General features: G+C 38.4%; 1 protein-coding gene across 3 annotated transcripts in view; it reads left to right on the top strand.

Moving 5' to 3' along the window:
• Positions 1–22,768, top strand: part of ctnnd2a (catenin (cadherin-associated protein), delta 2a) — a 274,012-nt gene that overhangs the window by 227,575 nt on the left and 23,669 nt on the right. For all 3 annotated transcript variants that reach the window (XM_057322474.1, XM_057322473.1, XM_057322475.1), the window contains 4 exons: positions 9,837–9,954; positions 13,479–13,664; positions 17,844–18,017; positions 20,640–20,790. In XM_057322474.1, the coding sequence (XP_057178457.1) occupies positions 9,837–9,954; positions 13,479–13,664; positions 17,844–18,017; positions 20,640–20,790 (629 nt within the window). The remainder of the gene's footprint in view (positions 1–9,836; positions 9,955–13,478; positions 13,665–17,843; positions 18,018–20,639; positions 20,791–22,768) is intronic.

The raw sequence follows: 22,768 nt of genomic DNA, 5'->3' as shown, positions 1-22,768 counted from the left end.
GTGCTCAGAACAGCTTTTTGTTTGCTTCGGTGACTGCACCAGAGGGTCCCCGGTCACGAAGCAGAGACTTTCTAAATGGATAGTTGAGGCTATCACGCTAGCATATTCTTCCTTGGGCCTTCTATGCCCCACGGGAGTTAGAGCCCACTCTACTAGAGGTATCGCCTCGTCCTGGGCTTGTTCTAGCGGTGCGTCTATAGCGTAGATTTGTGCGGCGGGCTCCCCATTGGCAGGCTCCATCGCCATAGGTCCATGCAGCTTCGCTGCCATTGGTTTAAAGTTTTACTTTTCACAAACCAATGGCCGTGCAATTTCACTCCGTTATTGGAAAAAAGCTTCAGTCATCGGAGAAAAGGAGTTTTCGTAAGTAACAGAGTACGATTTGTGTCTAATTCTTTACTGCACTTCAGTGATTCATTGAGCCTCCAATGATTCCTCTCCAGTTATTCATACCTCTCCCCAGCTATCGTTTCTTTTTATTTTCCCACTTTTTTAAGTGATTTATGTTTTGCGTCCGTCTGTCAGTGTGTTCTGATTTTACATATGTTATTCTCTATGAATGCATAGGTGATAATCTTCATTCAGCTTCTTCATTAAGACTTCATTCACTAATACCCAAGAAGCCATTTCACACATTGTGTTTATAAAAGCTATAAATACATAGCATATGGCACCTGTGTGCGCATAAAAAAAACACTTTAATTGAACTCCTTTTATATGAATAGGAATCTTTCAGAAAATGTGCACATTGCATTGGTTTCTATGGCAGCTGGTGGCATGATGTAAAGTACAGCCACTCGTTGTGATACTTCGTGAGTCGGTTTGGTCCACATCGTTTTGGGTTTAAAATACTTTTTTGTAATAATCATTGTAAGAATAGAAAGCATATTAAATTGACAATGCTATTATGAGGTTATATAAGATCATTTTTGTGTCAATAAACTGGTTATTGATGTTACTAATGGAGCTATAGCAAAGACAGAAAAGGTTCATTCAGAGCTGCACTGGACCGCAGAGAAAACCGTTCCTTGATGAAACTGTGATAAACTGAGAGTTCTGTCATTTTTACATGCTTACTTCCCGTTCCATCTGAAATGATGGAAAAACAAGCCTGACAGCAAGTTTCCCTCGCTACTGCGGTTTTGTTCATTCGAAACTCTAGTTCGCCTGCAGGTAAAATCTGAATCATTATAAACCCGTATGGTTTTGTCACGGTGAGTAAAGATTTACCGTATCATTCTTGTCTCTGCTCTGTGAAGGAAGGCAACACAAAGTCTCTGATTCATGATTTATGCAATAAAGCATAATGATGTTTACGTGGTGTGCAAATCTGGTGTGTTATGATTTATACATGGCTTCTTGTTGCGTGGAGAAAAATAACTGCAAATGTTGATTCTCTTGAGCTGAATATCACTCTCAAGTAAGGCTTTATTCTTGTATCCATAGCAACAGCGCGGCACTAAACTGCATTAAACTCGCCGCCGTGTGAAGAACCTGCACCTTTATTTGCTTTTCCAGATTCCCTTTCATGATTTCCTAAAGGAATGAAGCCTTTTTTTAAACGGTACTTGGAAAACTTTTTCAGTTTTCAACTTGCTGACATTAATTGTATGTTTGCATTCGCTAAGCAAGTTCGCAGGGATATATCTTTTATCAAATCTTTTGTCAGCACGCTTAGATGTACTGTATGCAAACAGAGGCGCAAGCTGATAGGCAAAAATATAAACGGTTGTCTTCACATTTCATTTGTATTGTTTCTAAATAGGGCTGTACAACGATTAATCACGATTAATCGCATCCAGAATAAAAGTTTGTTTTCACTTAATAATATACAGTATCTCTGTGCATGTTAATTTTGTATTTATAAACACATACAGGTAGACACACGTATATATTTAGGAAATATTTCCATGTATGTATTAATATTTATTATTTATTATATATAAAAGTTTATTTCTTTTTATATTTTATATTTCTCTTAAATAGATACATATGTATGTGTATGTTTATATATAGACAATATTAATATGCACAGACTTACGTAAACACAAACTTTTATTCTGGATGCGATTAATCGCGATTAATCAGTGAACAGCCATATTTCTAAATAACTAATCTGCATATGATTCCGGCAAGTCAATTATCCCTTAAAGTTCAAGGTTGTGTTTGTGAATTTATCAAGAATGCAGAATAGAGAATTTCTGAGAGTTGTGTAATAATGTGTGTATTGGTATAAATTCAATGTTCCGCTAAGGTATTTTACATGTACTGTTATCTCTGGGTGTCACTCTGAAGGCCACAATCACGTTGGCAATTTCTCCCAATGTCTGATATTAAATATTTCAATTCACATTGGAAGATGTTTGTCTGAGAGTTTCTTTGTCTCCCTTGGAGGCAGAAACACTCGAGCAAGCCATTGGAAATCAGTCAAGCAGTGTTTTTGGAATTGAGCCTCCTCCCAATGGGAGTTTGACACACTGCTTCTGTAAATCACTTCCACAAGCAGAAATCAAATTTTTAAAACCTGCGGGTCTCCACGGGCAAAAAAATCTATCTAATAAAAAGAGATTTTCTCCGCCACAAAGCACAATCCCATATGACATTGCGAGAAGGCATCACAACATTGGATTTTCTTTCTGTCAGACTTCAGTAGATGAAGGAATCAGCCATTTACGCAGTTAAATAGCTTCGCACACTGTTTAGATTCGCCAACTTACCAGCTGTCAGTAGGCTCTTAATCGAACCTGAATCGCTGCCCACTCCCACAAGCCCTCCACACAACATTTCTCTCTCATCTGTATGAGAGCTTTCCTCTACACGTTTGATTGAGAAATTGTTTCTGAGTCATGTTTCCGTGATGTCAGAGAATAAACATTGGTTCTAAAATGAACCTCCGCTATTCAGCTTTTTTCAAGAACTTTTTCCGGGAGCACTGCTTGAGAAAATACTTGATAATACTTGGACCTGGTTGTATGATTGTTGGCACACCAGCACAAATTTGTTGCGCTCTTTTTCTCACAGCCGGTAGTTGTTCAGGATTTGAGCAGCTGGTGTGGTCCGTGTTGCACTGAAGGTGAGGGAAATTGTGCTGCTGCTACTCCAGATGTTCAGGTGCTTCTAGGTCACCTTGACATTTGGCCTCTGTAATCGTGGTTACCGCCCCATACCCAGAGTTGGCTAGCACAGGACCTGGCACATCTTTATCCTCAACATCAACATCTTTATCCTTTATTGGCTGCCATTACGTGAATCTAAACTGGCAATTTATTCATATATTTGTGCCCACGAGTCTATATGTATTTATAGCCACTGAAAAGAATTAAGAGACCACTCCAAAATTAATTGAGGTTTTTCTCAATTTATTATTTATAGGTACATGTTACAAGTGAAATGTTTATTGTTGTTTGTTCTGTGATCTACTGACAACATTTCTCCCAAATTCCAAATGAAAACATTGGCCCGGTTTCACAGACAATGCTAAGGTTAAGCCAGGACTATGCCTTAGTTACATTAGGATATTTAAGTCGCTTTTATAAGAATGCCTTAGAGAAAACATTACTGGTGTGCATCTTGAGACAAAACATTATTAAGTTATTTTCAGTTTAGACAGCTCAAACATTTGTTTTACACTGTAAAACAAATTCTGTAAAAAAACAGAAATTTTCTGTAAACTGGAAAAGCAGAAATATACTGTAAAATACATTTTCCCCCTGTAAAATTATTGGATATAAGGATATATATTTAATTGTTTTCCCTGTTTTTCTTGTACATTTTGTCTTATTCTGTAATTTTATAGTTTTTGGCCGTATTTTAAAATAAACTGTAAAAATAAACTGGCGCCAGAAATAAACTGTAAAATAACGGGTTTTCCCTGTAAAATTACATTTCCCCTGTTGTCCTTGTAAATTTGCGGTCTTTTTCTGTATCGTCTGTATGGCATCGTCTATCGGCCAAACTCTATATACCATACATACCTATAAATGTTGGGTTATTTCAACACAGCTTTGGGTCAAAAATGGACAAATCCAACGGTTGGGTTATAATTTGACCTATGCTGGGTTGTTTCAACCAAAATGTTGGGTTGTTTTAACCCATTTTTAGGTCAAATGTATATATTTTTTGGTTGATTTAATGAAAATTAATCTCTCTTATGCTATTTTATAAATATTAATCATACGAAATAATATATTATTAAGAGTTTGTTTCAAAGTTTTTGCTGTCACACAATAGGACACATTTATGTTTTTTGTCAAGTACCCATATACAGTATAATATAAATACAGTTTAAATGCTTATACAGTAAATGTAACTACTGAAGTTGACATTTGAAATGTATTTCTTAAATCTTAAGGGTCACCCCTCCACCATTAGTTTTTAAGTAAAACTTAAGGTGTGCTTAATTTAAAACAATACTTATTTTGTTCAATAAGGACTTTGTACTATAGTGTGGAGTGACAATGCACAAATTAATTAAAACAAGGGAAGCTAAAGGACTCAGTAATAAAAAATAGTCTTTGAGCACATAAAAACGTGACAAAAAGTTTATAATGCTCATAAGTTTATAATGTTAATTGCAATCCAATTATTTTTAGTGAAATTGCTGTTTGTATGGAACAGTATTGGTATTTTCCCATTCCATCAAGCACCGATGCTGCCCTCTGTTAAGTAAGGATTATTATTTAAGTCATCTATATTGCAAAATAAACTCTTCTGTCACTGATAGGGGGATTAGGACCTTGACCCAAAGCTAACATTTTAAAATACATTTTTGAACAAGGACATTATGGCCCGGTTTCACAGACAAGTCTTAAGGCTAGTCCCAGACTAAAATGAATGTGTGCCCTGTCTTAACTGAATATAACTTGCCCAGAATTGTCTTAAAATATAGATTGGCCATTGTTTTGTTTCGAGATGCAGACCAGTAATGTTTTCTTCTAAGGCATTTTTATAAAAGCGACATAAATATCTAAATTCAACTAAGGCTTAGTCCTGGCTTAAGCTAAGCTGTGTCTATGAAACCGAGCCTATATTTCTTACAGTGACTTTACTTTCTGAGATAAGAAAATATTTTTATGAAAACATATTTGCATTCTTATTTACATTATGTTGTTGACCAATCAGAATCAAGAACTTGAGAGTATTTCGAAGTACAGTAACACCCTTTATTCTTTAAGTCTATCTTTATTTGCACAAGATACACACACACATTATTTAACCACTCATGTCATGCTCATATAGGCACATAGCTGTTTACCACCGGCCTGATATTCACACCACAATGCTTTATTGCTAATATCAGCCGCTTTGCACTTCTTCTCTGTCAGCATTAGATTTCCTTGCCCTGCACCAACCGGTGGATTTATTAAATAATTTTGTCGTTTTAGAAATAGTCCATCAAAATGATGTTGTGATATATCAAGCCATCGTCACCCTCTAATTGCCCCCCTCTCTCATACCCGCGTGATATCAGTCCAGCATGACACACCTTGAAAAGTAATGAAACCATTTCTCTTTTTCTCTTCTCGGCCTGCATGATGCATTGTCTGCATCCCTGCCAGGACGTGCTTTCGTACATCCATCACTTACCATCAGAGGTGAATCATCTCTGCGGTCAGTCTCAATTACAGGGCTCCCTATATTCCTGAAAATGCCTGAGAGGACCTGGGAGAAGGCTGTCGGGATTTGAAGCATTTTAATTGGTGCTTATGTGGTCGGTCGCAGGCAGTGAAGGGAGTGGGTGCCTATGGTCTGTGTTTACGAAGGATCGCAGACCCCGGGGTCTCCTCGATTCTCACTAATGTTCCCTGTGTGCTGCTAATGAGACTCATTTAACTGTTTTATAACCCAGAATGGCTGTCGGTATTGTAAAGTTATTGTGATTCACTAATCAAATGGCTGGGGTGAAAATGCGTATTAAAGGTAAGAAATTGCAGACGGCTGCCATACAGTCGATGGCATGCAGTCGAAGACAAGTGGGATATTTCTGTCATAAGTGTCAGGTAATGTGGTGAATTTCTGTATGCCATTCCTGTAAAACCTTCATATTTGATCTGAATCTCTACATTTCAACCGCCTCATATAAAACCACGAAATGACCGAAGTACCCCAAAGAAAGGACGACTTGGTAAGACCAAATTTTATTTTTCAAATGGAATTGTTGTACTCTTTTAATAAATAATGTGCACTGTCTAGTTTTCGGTCCCTCCAGCAAATTTTATTTTTCCCATAAAGTTTCAAATCCATTTTGCAAACCCTCTTTCTCTTGACTCGATGAAAACCTATCCAAAATCGCTCCACTGATCATCAATAATTCATGAAGTTATGCAAGTTTGTTTTGGTCACAGAATCAAGTGTGGGTGCAATTCAGTGGTTCTCAAACTTTTTCGTTGTAAGCCACCCTTTGTGTAGGGTGCATCGCTTGTGGCCCTCCAAATAAACACCTAAAATGTAAATTAAACCAAAAACATTTAGTTATACAATGCTGGAACATCAATTATTTTGTTTGGTGGTCTTATTTTTCTGATGTTTAATTGTCCCCCCCACATCCATCTTGGGGTCCCCCAGTTTCAGAATCACTGAATTAATGTAAGCTACCAAAATCATGTACCGGCATGTTCCCCGTTCAATGTAAAATATATGGACTTCTTGACTTATAAGTGTTTGTTACATTGACAAAGGTTAATTTAAAATAACCAGAAATAAATTGGAAATGTGACCACAAGCACAACAGCTGTGGTTTTTGGCATCTGGTTTGGGTAGTTTTAGTCTTCTGGTTATGAATAGTAATACCTTATCATTTATGTCTTCTGCATTACTGTTTTATTGCATAAAAGCAAGGCATGCCTTGGGGGCCCAGAGCTCTTCTCAGTCTGCCGTTCATTAGCATAACCTTTGATTAACTGTTTTCCCATATGGCCCTTGTGGTGCTTGGATGTTTAATTTCCCACACAAAGGGCTGCAATGAACCCTCCATTAAGCAAGAGCAGTATGGATTCATGCCGGAAAACCGAGACTCGATGTGAAGTGTTCTACCTCATATTTAACCAAGTGGAGGTTTATTTGTTATGCTGCGGTGCAATTGAAAGTTGTTTTATTTTTTAGGTAGTGATGGATTGGTAAAGGTTTTTTTTACAAGACAAAGGATAAATATATGTTTAATATATAACGAATGTATGGTATGAATTAACAAATATTTTATTATTTAAATTTTTCATTAAAATCATGAAAATCTAAATGTTTTATTCATATATTCCTTTTTACATTGTTTTTTTGTCAAGTGCCATAAAATGTGTAACATTTACATTAATTGGTATTGTTTACGTAAAAAAATGCTGTAAATGACATGATTAACCCAACTAGGTTACACCAACAAAAGTCATTTTGAAAGGTTATATCAAGGAGAAATATATGCAATACCTTATATCCAAATATATGAGATAGCAATCGCACATTAGCACTCTTTACCCAGTATGCAGTTGATCATTCCAGCAGAAGCAGTAAAAAAAGATCAATGTTTGTGTTTACACGTCCATTAATAACCTCCTAGTGTACAATACACAAACAGAAATGAAAAGAAATAATGGATATCAATAAACTCGTATACCCCGAGCCACCCAGCCAAAGAGAGAGAGAGAGAGGAGAGAGAGACCTTAGCCATAGTAGTAATTCACAGTATGGAAAAAAGACTGTAGACCTTTAAAAGATATTAGCTTGGTTTATCCATTACAGTATATGATTGCTATATTTTCTAAAATATATGTTAATGATTTATGTATTACCACTTTCAAGTTTTTAATAATACATCTTATCGGAATTCTTTTATTTTGCCTTCATCCTCTTAGCCTCGTTTGTTGTTTATCTCTCGTGAATGCCCTTTCGTGTTTTATCTCGTCACTTTTTGATGAGAAGTTACGCAACATATTGATGCATTGCTCAGAATGTGGGGAAATTTAAAAGCTGGTATTGTCAGCTCTGCTCAATATTTAACAAAGAACAGTCATAAAGGAGCTAAACATAGCAGGTTCTCCATATTATGTATCTAAAGTCTTTTTAGATACCTTGATATATTGTAAAAGTATTTTTTTCTAATTTCCAGCTATACATATTCTGATTAAAGATGCATAGAGATTTATTCTGGTTCTGCTGAATACAGTCAGTAAGATAAAATTAAGATCCCATGTGAAAATGCATCCTGTTTTTTTATGAGGGGTCTATTTTCCCGATGGGATTTCTGTATTCTACGGTGTGAAGACACACTCTGCAGTCCAACACACAAGGGAGTTTTTAAGATGACATTTACCATTATGAGTGCATTGATGTGATACAGGTATATGTTTTTACGTGTTGGATTGGATGTGAATGGTGTTTTACTTCCTGCCTCTCTGAAACTGTGCAGTTGTTTAAGGGCCAGTTTCAATAATGCACACATGTCCAGAATGTTGTTGATATTTATAAATTAATCCACACGGATCAAGAAATTAATTTCTTTCTGGCAAACTGGTCACATCTTTAGATACTGTATCTGTTATATTGTCTCAACTGCACATGTGTATGTGCAGATTCGTAGTTATTTATGCTTATTACACGGCTCATTTGAATGCTTGATTCTGATTGGCCAGTCGCGACATTCCAAGGGTTGTTATTTTCAAATAACAACCATTCAAAACTAATAACACCCTGTAACCCGGATGGATGCTGCAAATCATTTTGAGAGGGTCAGTTTAATATTACACAAAAATGAATTATAAATATGTCTTTTAATAACATACATGACATTATATTTACAAATGATTAAACCAATTTGCCTGTTTGTGACGTTTGAACGTCGTTTCTTACTTTAAAACCGAAACTAAACGGCTTTTCCTCGCGGAAGGTCTGCATTCGGTAAAAATGAGCGAATAAAATATTTCAAATTCACATTTTATGTCCAGTTTTTTTCTCGTGTGGCAAGTAGCCGTGTAATAAGGGGGATAATGTACAAGCAGCCGGCTGTTATTGCCAAATAAGCCCCGACAGTGTGATCAGGACCCGACGCGAAGCGGGTCAAAGATACTATTACATAGTAATATCTATCTTTAATATAAATTATTAAAACAAAGTTCTCTTTGTTTTAAACTTTAGCTATATGTTGCCATCTTCAGACCACTTTTCACAACTTTGAACTGTTAATTTTTATATCAGCTATGGTGAGCATTCACTCAACAACCAGTTAGTTTCTAGCAAGAAGAAAAAAATGCTGAAGAAAATTCTGGCAGAAGAACTTCAGGCCATTTGTTTTATTGCAATTATTCAAATTGATATTGAATGCCTCACAGCGTGTTTTAAACAGGTATGGCATAACAAGCTAAAGGATGTCCGACACAAAGTAAAATCTATTTGATCCAAAATGACCTTTCACATATTAAACAATAAACATATTTAGATTTGTTTTTGGTGTTGGGTTGTCTCTTTCTTACTGTATGTATTTGGTCATATTTCACATTTAAAATGTTCACAATATGAGCCTAAATGATTAATTTTTAATAATCAAAATCCTTTTTGGATTGTCTGATTGAACAATGCCAATATCTCTTTTCTCTTTAAGCCCTGTGTAAGACACATCTACAGTCAAATATGCTGTAGCACAAGACTAATACAATCAGATATTAATGCATGTCAAAGGTGGAAGATTTAGAGCGATTTGTTTGAATGACACACACTCGTGAGATACGCACATTTGCATTTTGTTTGCGAATGTAGTAAATCCCTGCACCACCACGGCAAGCAAAAGAATAAATCTCTCTGATTCTTCACACCCATCACTGACCTGTGCCTCCCTTTCTTTCTCTCTCCCTCAGGAATGTAAGTTCGGCAGGGGAGGAAGCTCGGAGGCGGATGAGAGAATGTGACGGCCTGACTGACACGCTGCTTTTTGTCATCCAGACTTCACTCGGAAGCAGTGAGATTGATAGCAAGGTATTTGTCTCCCTCCCTCCCTCCCTCTCGCAATTTCCGCCCATCGCTCTCGAAACTATAAAGGCAACTGGTTGTAAAACTTTATATATGAGTGTGAATGTGTACCAGTGCATATAACAAATAAACAGCTTTGTGCTTGACTGCTTTCTGAAGGTTGCCAAAGCTCGCTCTTGCAAATGGCATTCTTTAATCTTGATTTAACTGCCAGCCCTTCATCAGGCCCATCCGCTAATAGCAGCTTGGAGGGGTGGAGGATGCGTTTGTCCTAATGAGAATTGAAGAGCGGAGTGGGAAATGCTGAAGCATGACACGTTATTTTTTCCCCTCTGGTCATTCTAATAATTCTGGATTCTCCCAATGGCACAACAACTGCTCCTTACAGTTTCTAAACACATCGCGCTATAAAATATACTGTGATGGGGGTCTTGAATTCCGTCACTTATCAGTCGTATGTAGGACTGTCATTTTATCGTGTTAATTTAGTGCGAACAGTTCTAACAATACGATAAAGGGCAATGAAAAAATGTATGGAATTACGCCCCCTGACCCATAAATTCATTTCGTAATGAGGCATTCAAAGCAATTTATGTTAAAGGTCCCACCTTTGGGCCCTATTGTACACCCAGCGCAACGCGGCGCAGCGCAACTGTTTTTGCTAGTTTCCGCCCAATGCAGTGCTCATTTGCCCGTCCTGCGCCACGCTGTTTAAATAGCAAATGCATTTGCGCTCATTTGTGCACCCATGGGTTTTTTTGTTTTAAAAAAAGAGGTGTTTTCAGGCGCAGTGTTGGCGCGTTGCTATTGAGGAACTGAAAACAGACTGCGCCATAGACCAACTAAAACCTAGTCTAAAGTCTAAAGTTAATGGCGCAATATATATTGTTTTATTTAAAGAGCGCGTAAGTAGAAAATGCGCCTCTGGGCGTGTCCACAACGAGCTTTCACTTTACTTAATAGACAGAGGGAAGCGCAGCAGCACACAAACATGCCAAATATAAAAAATAAATGGAGTACAATGTAAAAAATGATTATCGTGGGCATGAAGATAAAAATCCGGCTTGTCATGTAGATGATCTGCTCGCGCGCTTTAACCTCACGCATTTCCTCTCTGGAGAAGCGTCCAGTCTTTGCTCTTGCAAATTCCGCCGTGTAAGTAGCGAATCCGCCATGGCGCGAGCGCAACCGCCTCTTTAAGGGAATGAGACCTGATTGGTTTACTGCACGTTACGCCCAAAAAACACCCATTACTCATTAAGAGAATCTAGACAACCCGTTTAGACCATGCGCCCGGGCGCGCCGACTATTTTCCCGTCGTTAAATTAGCAAAAGTGGATTCAGACACGCCCTGAGTGCACCTGTGCTTTAAACCATGCGCTTAGTTCGTGAAAATAGGGCTCTTTATGTTTTATATTTGTATGGTTTATGTTTTTTGTTTGTATGTTGTGCATCTATATATATAGTTTCCGCACCGGTGCGTCCATTTGTCCCCATTATTCCGTGTAAATGTACCATCAACCTTGAGTTTCCTGTATGTAGCCGTTTTAGCTCCTTTTGGCACATAAAGCCTTATTTTCACCCATCCCTGCACTTAAATGCATTACAAAAGCTCAAAAAAGCAAAAGCGGCCATTTCACCCAACACACAGGGCTTGTAAAGGGCAATCTCCTTAATCACTCCCATTTTTTATTGCTGGTGATTTGCCCTCAGATGTTTTCAGCAGGTGTTGGCCCAGCAGAGCTCTAATCGCTGAAAGCCTGCCGCCCATGGCCAGTGAAAAATGTTACGTTAATGTGCAGTTAACCTGTGGTTGGTCAGATTCCCTGATCAACCCGTCAACACGACACCTGTTAACTTCGAAACTTAAAATCAAGACCTTCCAAATTTCTGCCGGGGAGAGAGATGATGTTTCCAGGCGTAATATTCATTCTACAGCAACGTTTTTAAACACTCGCCATTGTTTTTCCTCCAAACACTGCGGAGAAATCAAGGTCGGCCGCGTCTGGCATGGGAAACGTGGCCTTTTGAGTCGATATGTTTCAGTAGAAGTGAAATGCTGGTGCGTTTCTCTGATTACAGTCATTATTTTTGTTTGTGCAGAACACGGTCCTTCTTGCTCCATAATGGAGGAAAACATAGAGATTGAGAAAAACGCTCATTTTTCATCATCGTTTTGCAAGCATTTATTTTCTGTTTTCCGCTGTCAAGCATTGTGCTTCCTCTCCTTGTAATACCCTGTTAAATGGAGTGTGAGTCGATGGATTTGGCTGGTCATTTTTCCCCATCTGCGGCTATATCCTTTAATCACATTTACTGTAAATGCTAGACCGTGTCAGACATATAATTAAAGACTTTCATAAACTTAATGCCAGTGCGGCCCACTCTTATCCAGCACTCTAAGATGGAGATTGAAGAATAATGTGCAGGAGAGACTGAAGAAACAGAGAGCCTTTTAAACACTGCGGGACACAACCTTGTCTTGTTTGACAGACTGTGCACATAATAGCTACTTTTGTTTTTGAATGCTTGTTACAGCTGAAGTGTGTTATTTATTTCATTTCTATCCTTTCTCCAGTTTAATAGTAGGAGACGACTATAAGTTCATAGGTTGATTAACGTTGTGTTAACACTGTGAGACTCAAACCATTGCTTTGTATGTTTGAGCAACGTTGCAGCAACATTTGCTTAACCAATGGCATACATTTGAGGGCGGGCCATCTGTTTGTTCAACCAATGGCAGGAAAAATATGTTTTTTGGCATAGAAATGTCATACTTTAAACATGTGCTGCGTCCGAAACCACTCCCTTGTTCACTCCTTCACTATTCCCTAAATAGTGAATGTCATTTGAGTCCACTGTATATACATTTTACTTTTATCCAAACAAAAAAAAAACAGCAATAAGCGATATGTCATACAGGAGAAATAATACAATAGGTGCTAATACAAAGTTTCTAGTTTCAACAAAAGCCAGACCAATACCTGTCGAGAGAAAGAGAGAGAGGGTATTTCTTTTTTCACTTTACAGAGAAGTGAATGAAAAAGGTTTTATGGGTTGTTTTGTAAAATGATCATGTATTTTCCTTATTTGCCATGTTTATTGTATTAGAATATAATATGGAGAACAAAACCGCTTCTCATGTTTATTTTATTGAAAAAAATGATTGAATATATTTAAAATAATACAATACTGTCTATCACATTTGTTGATGTACTGTCAAAATCACAGTGTTTTGGGGGTAAAAAATTGAACAAATGTATGGAACGAAGTTGTTCACTCAGGCTTCGGACATGACTTCAAAACAGCAGTTATTTTCCTTAATAAAAGTATAAGAAATGCACAAAATTATGCAAAATGTGTGTAAGAGACAGGAAAATGAATATGTTTGACCTCCCGTCTCAAACCCAGCACGGGTTGGATGGATGAAGTTTAGTCCCTCTGGCCAGATGGACTCTATCAAGAGCTCAGTGATGCTAGACTAATACCTGTCCATTATCTTACTCTCTCTCTCTCTCTCTCTCTGTCAGACCATAGAAAACTGTGTATGCATCTTGAGGAACCTCTCGTATCGGCTAGCAGCTGAAACGTCTCAGGGACAGCAGATGGGGACAGAAGAGCTGGATGGTCTCCTGTGCAGCGACTCCGGAGGAAAGGACGGAGAGACCTCGGGCTGCTGGGGGAAGAAGAAGAAAAAGAAGAAGTTCCAGGATCAGGTGGGGCATCCACAGCCGTGGTGGTGGATGCGGTGTTAGCCCGACCATTGATTTAGCTTTTTTTTCGGTAAAGAACAAGCTCTGGGAGCACAGAGTAATAATCTTCTTGTTTAACACACTTTGCTGTTTAGTAGACATTGCTTTAGGCTGTTTTTGTTAATACAAATATAATGCAGACAAAACTGTCAAGATTTAGTGTTTCCTTCAACATCTGTGCTCACAAAGCATCCTCAAAACTGCATGTTCGCAGTGTTTAAGCAGAGATTTAGTCCTCCACCATCCACTGCAAACCTCATTGAAGTCAGTTCTGGGAAGCAGTCACATTCTACTTTTTTGCATATTTTCTCATTAAAAATCACTTGGAAATACGCTACCTGTCAAAAGTTTTAAAACACTCTAACTGCTTAATTTTTTCCCACATTTCAGAGAAATAATAAGCTCATCAGAACGGTGAAATAACACTAAGGGAGCTATGAAAATTATATTGCGACAAAAAAAAGATGTTATTTTTATCATTAGTGTCACCTGTTGGCTAGACTTTGCATATATGTTCTCTTGGAGTTTAACCCTGAGATGATTAATAAACAATAAGTTATTCTCATTTATTCTTTGCTCTTATTCTGTGAGTTTTAACAGTTATTTAGTCAAAGTAATTCACTTCAAAGACATTTTTATTAAATAAAAAATTTGTTTGTAATGAAAAAATATTTGCACAATTATATTTATATTTACAATTATATTGGATATTATTATAATATTTTATATCGCACAATTACGAAACTAATTTCAAACATTCAAGCATACACCGTCATTCAAGCATACAACTTCAGATCTGAAATTAGTTTCATAGACAAAAATATAATTGCTTAAATATAAACTTTTTTCATTAAAAACTACAATTTTAAAAGCTAAAACCTTTATATAAAGATAATAAGAAACATTTCACACAGGTGTTCTAAAACTTTTGACCGGTATAGCCCAACTAACAGGGAACGTTATCAGAACATTGGCTAATGTTCTCTAAAGGTTCTTTCAAAGTTATCAAAAAACTTTCTTGCAGTAACGTTATTGCAACGTGCCATCAACGTTATAAACATACTAAACACTCCAAAACGTTAGCATAAAAACGCTTTCTTATATAGGTAGTGGAACGTTTTAAAAGCGTTACATCATTTAAAATGCGTCATGACATCAAATTAGTCATAAAATGTTTTCTTTCTGCAAAACAAAGTAAGTTACATAATTTGTGTATCACAAATCACGAAAGTAAAGAATTTGCGAATGTGGTTTTCTGTTGACTTCAGCAGGTGCTGAGATGAGAGCTTTATTTCATTAAAAGCTGCTCACTTCTGAAAGACAAACATGGCATACATTCAGCATTTCATATCAAAATATTAACAACGTAATTACCGTATTAAACTTCCTTTCGCACACCCACTTTGTCGCCCAAGTTGTTTAGCGGTGTTGTTTTGCTCCAAATAACATATTTACATTTGCCATCCTTTTAGTGCTACTCTCACCACCTACATAGAGGCGCACCGTCAGACAGGGAGCATTTCCCCAGTGACACGTTCTGCGGCTGATAAATGGGCGCGTTTGTGGGCGTCAGACTGAAGGGGGAAAAACAACCTTTTCACAGGCGGCTCCTCCACAGCAGAGGAAACTCCTCATTAATCTCACGCAGCGAGAGCGTGGAGGTGGGAGAGCGCTTGCGTAACTCCGCTCCCTCTGGAGATGTCCTGATCGAGAAGAAGCATAAAGCTAATAGCTGATGATATACTGTAGCCGCTGATAACTGAATAATCCGTTTCATCTTTGATGCTAACCAAATTAAACCTGCTTTGCTGCGAGAGATTCGTCCGTAACGACACGCTCCTGTTGCTACGCCTAGCAAGGAAGTGTTCAAAATTTTAAAGCTGCTTCATTCAAATAATACATCAAAGCTATTGCTGTGTTGAGAGGATGACAGCGTAGTCTTTTATTAAACAGTCTGGCCATGTGTTTTTCACCGTCTTGTACTTTTCCTCAAAGCCCATGCATGAGCTGCTTCAATGTTCGGTCGTACGAGTTTATTCTGATTCTGTCCAATCAGAGGGCAGGTTTGACGGAAAGGCCAAAGACAGAAGGAGAAAGCAGTCGTCTATCTCAGAATGTGCGGCTGTTCCTCCACATTACCTAAGGTGCCCTCTCGTATCATGTGCCGGACCTTTTCCTCAACCGAGACGCTTTGAAAGAGGACACCTGGGCCTCCGGGCAACAGAAGGCTAATGTAGTCTGTTAAATCATTTATCACTAAGTGGCAGCTAGGTAGCCCGGGAAACCAGAGCAAGCCGAGGCTGTGTCGAGGCAGGGCTGCGGTGTTTAGCGTAGCTAATTGACTGAGAGAGGTGAGCGTGTAAACCAGAGCTATTCCAGCACTGATACCCCTCTCTGAGTTTACTTTGAGAAATGGGCCATAGAAGACTCATTGCACTTAAAGTGGTCTGACAAGGAACGAGCAGAAAGAAGAAACTAAGCGTTTTATGCTCCGATAGTTTGAGCAGTGGTTCTCAAACTTTTTCGTTGTAAGGCCCCCTTTGTGTTAAGTGCATCGCTTTGCGGCCCCCCATATAAAGACGTATAATCTTAAACTTAGAATTTTACATAAACCAAAAACATTCAGTTATACAATGCTGGAACCTCAATTCTTTTGGTTGGTGGTGTCATTTTTCTGATGTTTGATTGCATAAAATCTATGATAAATTTCTATATTTCATAAAATGCCACAAAATCTGTGGCCCCCCTGGATCCATCTTGGGGCCCCCCAGGGGGCCACGTCCCCCAGTTTGAGAACCACTGTGATAGAGGATCACTTGCTGTTTTTTAGCTGGTACCTCTTGTTTTGTAAAGGTTTGTGTTTTGAAATAGCATGAAGACAATCATTGGTACAAATTTGGGCCATTTTAGTTCCTGAAAGCTGCCGACTGATACTGATCTTTTATTTGATTACAATTTTTCGCATTAATATACAAATTGCTAAGGTTTTTAGATGGTTGCTACGGTGTATTCTGCGTAGTTGTATATATGCCTCAAATCTTTCGGTCTATAGATAATGCTCAGGTCTCTCCTTCAATTCGAGTCTAAGGATTTTTTTCATCCATTTCTGGTAAACAGGTTTTTTGTCATTCCACACATTACAAGGGATTCGAACCCATGATTCTGGACTAGTTGAACTACAATGCTTGCTTTGAAGTTAAACAAAAGTCGGTTGTTGAGTACATAAAAATATCATTGTTTAAGCAATCTCCTTCACAGTGGTGAGCTTACATTTACAGTAGGAGTCAAAAGTTTGGAAACACTTGCTTGTTCCTTGTTTTATTTAAGTTGTCCATATATTTTTTCCCACCTGAAAGAAATGGATGTGTTGCCAAACTTATGTTTTTTGTTTACAGAAGTAGTTTCAGATACAGTATGTACGCCTACACCTAGAGATGAAAAGAATTTAAAGATCATTAGACATACTGTATTTCAGTAAAGCGTTTCCAAATGTTTGACTGCTACTGTACATTTATTCATTTCGCAGGCACTTTTATCTCGTTTTGAAGTGGCGACATCATAGTCCTGTGTACTGCTCCGAAAGAGAAGGGGTGGAGTGAGCCGTTGGTTGCAATTCGCAACCTCACCACTAGATGCCGCTAAATTCCATACACTGCACCTTTAACGATTGTCTTATTTGTTTCTGTTGTTATTTAGTTGACACACTTAAATAAGAATTCCCTCAAATCTCTTGAGCTATGAAAAAGCGAGTGATCTGTTTGCATGTGTTTAAAACTGTAAAAATGCAGTTAAACTAAAGCGTCTCTCTTCTGCGCTCAGTGCATGGAAAGAGCAGCAGTCTCGTGGGTGCATCTCCACCCTCCAGCAGCTGATTGAACAACAGAGCTGCTCCTCAGAGCGGGCGATCGAGGAGGAGATGAAAACACACTCATTAATAATAGAGCGAGTGAAAGATGGAGTGAGGTATTTCACCAGTTGCTCGGACTAAAAGTAGGTCAGCCTGTGAGACCCGTTCAGCTCGCCGTTCCTGCACAGTTCTGGGTTTATTCAAGCGGATGTTTGACAAGGGATCTGTCCACGCTGTATGTGCGTAGATATTGATTATACCTGGTTTTATGTGTGTCTTGTTCTCTAACCTTCTAGTGGGATGGTGTCGGCCCGTTGCCAGACACTGCCGAGCCCCCCAAAGGGATTCAGATGTTGTGGCATCCTTCGATAGTAAAGCCCTACCTCACCCTGCTGTCTGAGTGCTCAAACCCTGACACGCTGGAAGGGGCCGCCGGGGCATTGCAGAACCTGGCTGCAGGAAGCTGGAAGGTGAGTGTTACTATCATTGTAGGAAAAATTGCTTTATAAATATCTTTGTTGTGTTGAGCGCAAAAGAAGATATTTGGAAGAATGTAGGAAAGCAAACGGTTCTGGGAAACGTTTGACTACCGTTGTAATTGTTCTTACTGTGGTAGTCAGTGGTGGCCAAGAACTGAAGCATTCTTCCAAATATCCTTCTCTGTGTTCATCGGAGCAAAGAAATGTATACAGAGTTGGAACAGTAAATGATCATTTTTATTTTGAGGTGAAAAGCAAGAAATTGAGATAATATCAGGGTATAAGTCCAGTCTGTATGTTCATTGAACAGGGTAAAGAGAAATGGTGTAAAATCTACTTGTTTCCCTCAGATTTTTCAACCAATACCCATCTCCCTCTTGGCCTCACTTTCTTTCTCGTTCTTCTCACCTCCTTTTCACCGTCTGTCAGTGACAAAAGCTTGTTTTTTTGCTGGAGAGCTCCAATCCGCCCGACGTGCTCTGCGAGATCGATACTCTCTGATAGATAAAGATGTGATGGGATTGGGTTTGAAGTCCCGTGACAGGCTTAGACCCCCTTCAAAAGTCAAATGAAAATGGGGTCCTAATGACCCCTCCCTGCACCCACGGCGCATCAGCGTGTAGATGTTTGTTTGTTAGACGGAGTTCGTAAGAGAATCTGAGAGCCAGAAGGAAAGAGAAGGTTCATTTGGTTCCTGTAATTGGCTCTTTGTTTGTTCATCTACAGGCGCTGACACTGAGCCATGTGCTAATATTTGTGAACTCTCTGTTTATGTTGTCAAAGTCCATCTCGGACAGTGGGATTATCAAATCCCACGCTGTGTGCTCTTGGAAATGGAAACAAAGCCCTTAACTTTAGACGGATCAGAAGAACGCTCGGGTGTGAAGAGCGCTTGGCCAAGAAGATCGCTGCAGTCGCGAAAATTAAAATTAAGTTAAAATTCAACTAAAATCTACCGTATATTATTTGACCAAGTACTTAAAAACTGTGTTCAAAACTGTCTCCTTACCTTGATTCGCAACAGCTGATATAGATTATAATAATATCTAATCTATTATAATAATGCAATCATTTAAAGGGATAGTTCACCCAAAAATGAAAAATTCTGTCATCATTATCTCACCCTCTTGTCATTTCAAAACTGTATGACTTACTTTTTTAAGCAGAACCCGAAAGAAGATATTTCGAAGAATGTTGGTAATCAAACAATGGCAGACCCACACTGCAAAAAATGACTTTCTTACTTAGTTTTTTTTTCTTGTTTTCCAGTAAAATGTCTACAAATTCTTGAATCAAGATGCATTTTCTTGACGCGCAAAATGACCTAAGAAAATAAGTCTAGTTTTTAGTTAAAAAATATGAAATTTCAGTGAATTTGTGCTTAAAACAAGCAAAAAATGCCAATGGGGTAAGAAAAATAATCTTGAATTAAGGTTTACCTTTTTCTTAGTCACTCAATTCAAGATTATTTTTCTTACCCCATTGGCAGATTTTTTTGCTTGTTTTAAGCACAAATTCACTGAAATTTCATATTTTTTGACTAAAAACAAGATTTATTTTCTTACGTCAGTTTGCTCATCAAGAAAATGCTTCAAGAATGTTTAGACATTTTTTTCTGGAAAACAAGAAAAAAAGACCAAGTAAGGAAGTCATTTTTTGCAGTGCATTGACTTGCATTGGTTTTGTGTCCATACAATAGAAGTCATTGGGTACCACCATTGTTCGATTACCAACATTCTTAGAAATATCTTCTGTTGTGTTTTACAGAAGGAAGAAAGCCATACATGTTTGAAATGACAAGAGGGTGAGTAACTCTTTTTTGGGTGAACTGTCACTTTAAGCTAATAATAATGATTTACAAATTGAGCGCTCAAGTACGATTTCGCCAGAAATGTAAGTTTGACATCACTTGGCTTCAGCCCTCGTAAAAAAGTACACAAAGTAACCTGCAGTGTTATGTTTGAAAAAGAGATTTTTACAGTCCAAACGTTTTATGTTTAACAGAATGTTGTCTAAGTAGGTCTCTCGCTACATTTTGTAGCAAAGCCTCTTGTTCATTCTATTTCTACTGTATTTCTCTCTCGCACACATTAATATAGAGGTCATCATAAATGAGGAATGTGAAGGGTCTCTCCTGTCACAGCAGAAGGGCCGGCTAACAGAGAGTCTGACGTGAGGTTTGGTCACTGACAGAAGCTGATCCCGTAGCTGGGGTCACACACAGAGACCTCAGAGCTAGTATTAGTCTTTCACCGTAACCTGGGGAATGTCATTACACCGTTGATCTAGAATGAGACACTTTGAACTTGAAAGATTCACTTCATTGTCAGTGGGGTCTATATTTAGTGAAAAAGATGTGTAGAGCCGTTGTGAGAGGCATCGAGCACGTGTTCCAGCACATTGGCGTCAGTCTGACTCGCATTATTTTCCAGTCCTATTCTTGTCCATCATTTCCTGTTCCTTTTCACTATTGTACCCAGCAAAGAGAACCCGAAAGCACAATTTAAAAAAATACATACAATCAAACTAAGAGATACTTTAATACACCATTATATTAAATGATGATATTTGGTAACTCTGTTTCGTTTCTTTTTCTGTGTGTGCCTCCCCTAGTGGTCTGTATACATCCGTGCAGCAGTGAGGAAAGAAAAGGGTCTGCCCATCCTCGTGGAGCTACTGAGGATAGACAACGACCGCGTGGTGTGTGCGGTCGCCACCGCGCTCAGAAACATGGCCTTGGACGTCAGGAATAAAGAGTTAATCGGTACGTTTCCGGTCACTATGTCCAACTTGATTCGGAGACGTTGGGTTTGTGAAACCGAAAGTTAAAGATAGAGGTGTGTAATGGAGTTCAATCCTCCTGTTTTAAGCACTGTGGTCAAGAGGGCCGTTCATACAGAGCACTCGGGTGGAGCGACGATAACTGTCATTTTATTATTACACAGTCCCGGCCGCTCAGCGTTTTAAATTGGTTAGCAGGCATCGGGGCTTTCTGACATCCTTGGCTTAGCGGAAAGCACTTCTGGAGGTATTTTTAGTTTGTTTTGTCCAGCTTCTTGTTTTAAACACTTATAATGTCTTTTGTATGCGGTTAGTTAAAGGGATAGTTACCCCAAAATGAAAATTCTTTCATCGTTGATTCTCCCTCTTGTCATTTCAAACCTGTATGGCTTTCTTCTTCAGAACACAAAAGAAGATATTTTGAAGAAGTTGGTCACCATTCACTTCTATTGTTTGAACACTAAACCAATGCAAGTCAATGGGGACCAACGGTTTTCTGTTACAATCATTCTTCAAAATATCTTCTTTTGTGTTCTGCAGACAAAAAAACGCACGTTTGGAATTTCACGAGGGCGTGTAAATGATCATAGAATTTTCAGTTTAGGTTGAACTATTCCTTTAAGACAAAAATGAGTGTAGAATGTAGTCAAAGAGTTAAATCTAGTTCAGTCAAGTATCTACGTTTTTAATTTCTTTATTTGTCACATGGACAGTTATACACAGGATACTTGCAGTGATGTGTAGACCTGGTCAGCTCTCTTAGACTGTGCAAGTAAAACGGTAATGATAATGAAATAATTATACCAATAAACAACCAAAATAAAAACAGGAATAGGAATCTAGAATCTTGCACCAAAGTGTACTTGTTTTCTTAGTGTTTCTATTTATTCACTCTGTACTCTTGTGATGTGGTATAGTTGCACCTCTCCACTGTAACAATATTAACACCTGTTTATTTATACATATCACCTGTTCCTGCAGTCATGAGTAAGAATCTGTGTGATGCCTGACCTTATTTTCATACACAGATGCAGGTGTTGAGCATCTGTTGCCTCTGAATTACACATATTAAAGGGAACATGACAGGATGAGATTCTGCACGGGTGGGCTCAGTCTAAATGACAGAGGGTGGTCCGCTGTGGCAAACCATCCCAGTTGTGGCCACACGCTGACCCACTACATGAGGTGCTTAATTAGACCATGTTTTCTTCCGCACATCACAATAAGATTCTCACCGTTTGAAATTCTCCCGGTGACATTATCAACACGATATTGATCTCACACGCTAATAAACTCGGTTTCCCTGGTGAGTCTCGCCGTCTCCATGGCAACGGCTTCCTAGCTTCAGCACGCTGGTTTGAGTGTCTCTCAGGCCCCCGAACAACTGGTTTGAGTCCGCCACCTGCGGTCCGCCCAGATTTGCACATTGTCTAAAATGAGATCGTGCAGATTTGGCACAAGTGATTATTTCCTGTATTCCCTGATGTTGAGTTTAGTCTACGTTTAAATTCCAATTTGACCATGTTTGCTTTTTTAAAAGTGCAGTTTATCGGTGCAAATTATTCCAAAGTTATAGAGCCTACTATGACTAAAACAAAAATGTTCGATTCTAAAGATACAGGGTTTAATATTCATGAGATTTGTGATCAATTAAATGTATTGATTCGGGATTATAAGTGAAACTCAACACAAATGTGTGTTTGTATTATATTTTGTTTTAGAATTTCAAGTTTCACGTTGCTTTGGAGATTTTTCTTTGGCAAAGATTTCATCAAAATGTAATAACTTGTTCTGCGTGGTACAACTTTCATTTTAGGGTAATGTTATCTGGGCCAGTGGAGTGGAAAAAGTTATGTTAGCCTACAGCCACATCACTTATAGACATTGTTTTTAGCCACTCTTGTTGATAATAAATCCTTAAAAAAATGTTCTCATCAACATTATGCTCTTGGATAGAAACT

This window comes from Triplophysa rosa, linkage group LG23 (assembly GCF_024868665.1).
Source record: "Triplophysa rosa linkage group LG23, Trosa_1v2, whole genome shotgun sequence".
Lineage (NCBI taxonomy): Eukaryota > Metazoa > Chordata > Actinopteri > Cypriniformes > Nemacheilidae > Triplophysa > Triplophysa rosa.
Note: the sequence above shows the minus strand (reverse complement) of the source record. Positions and strands in the feature narration are given on the sequence as shown.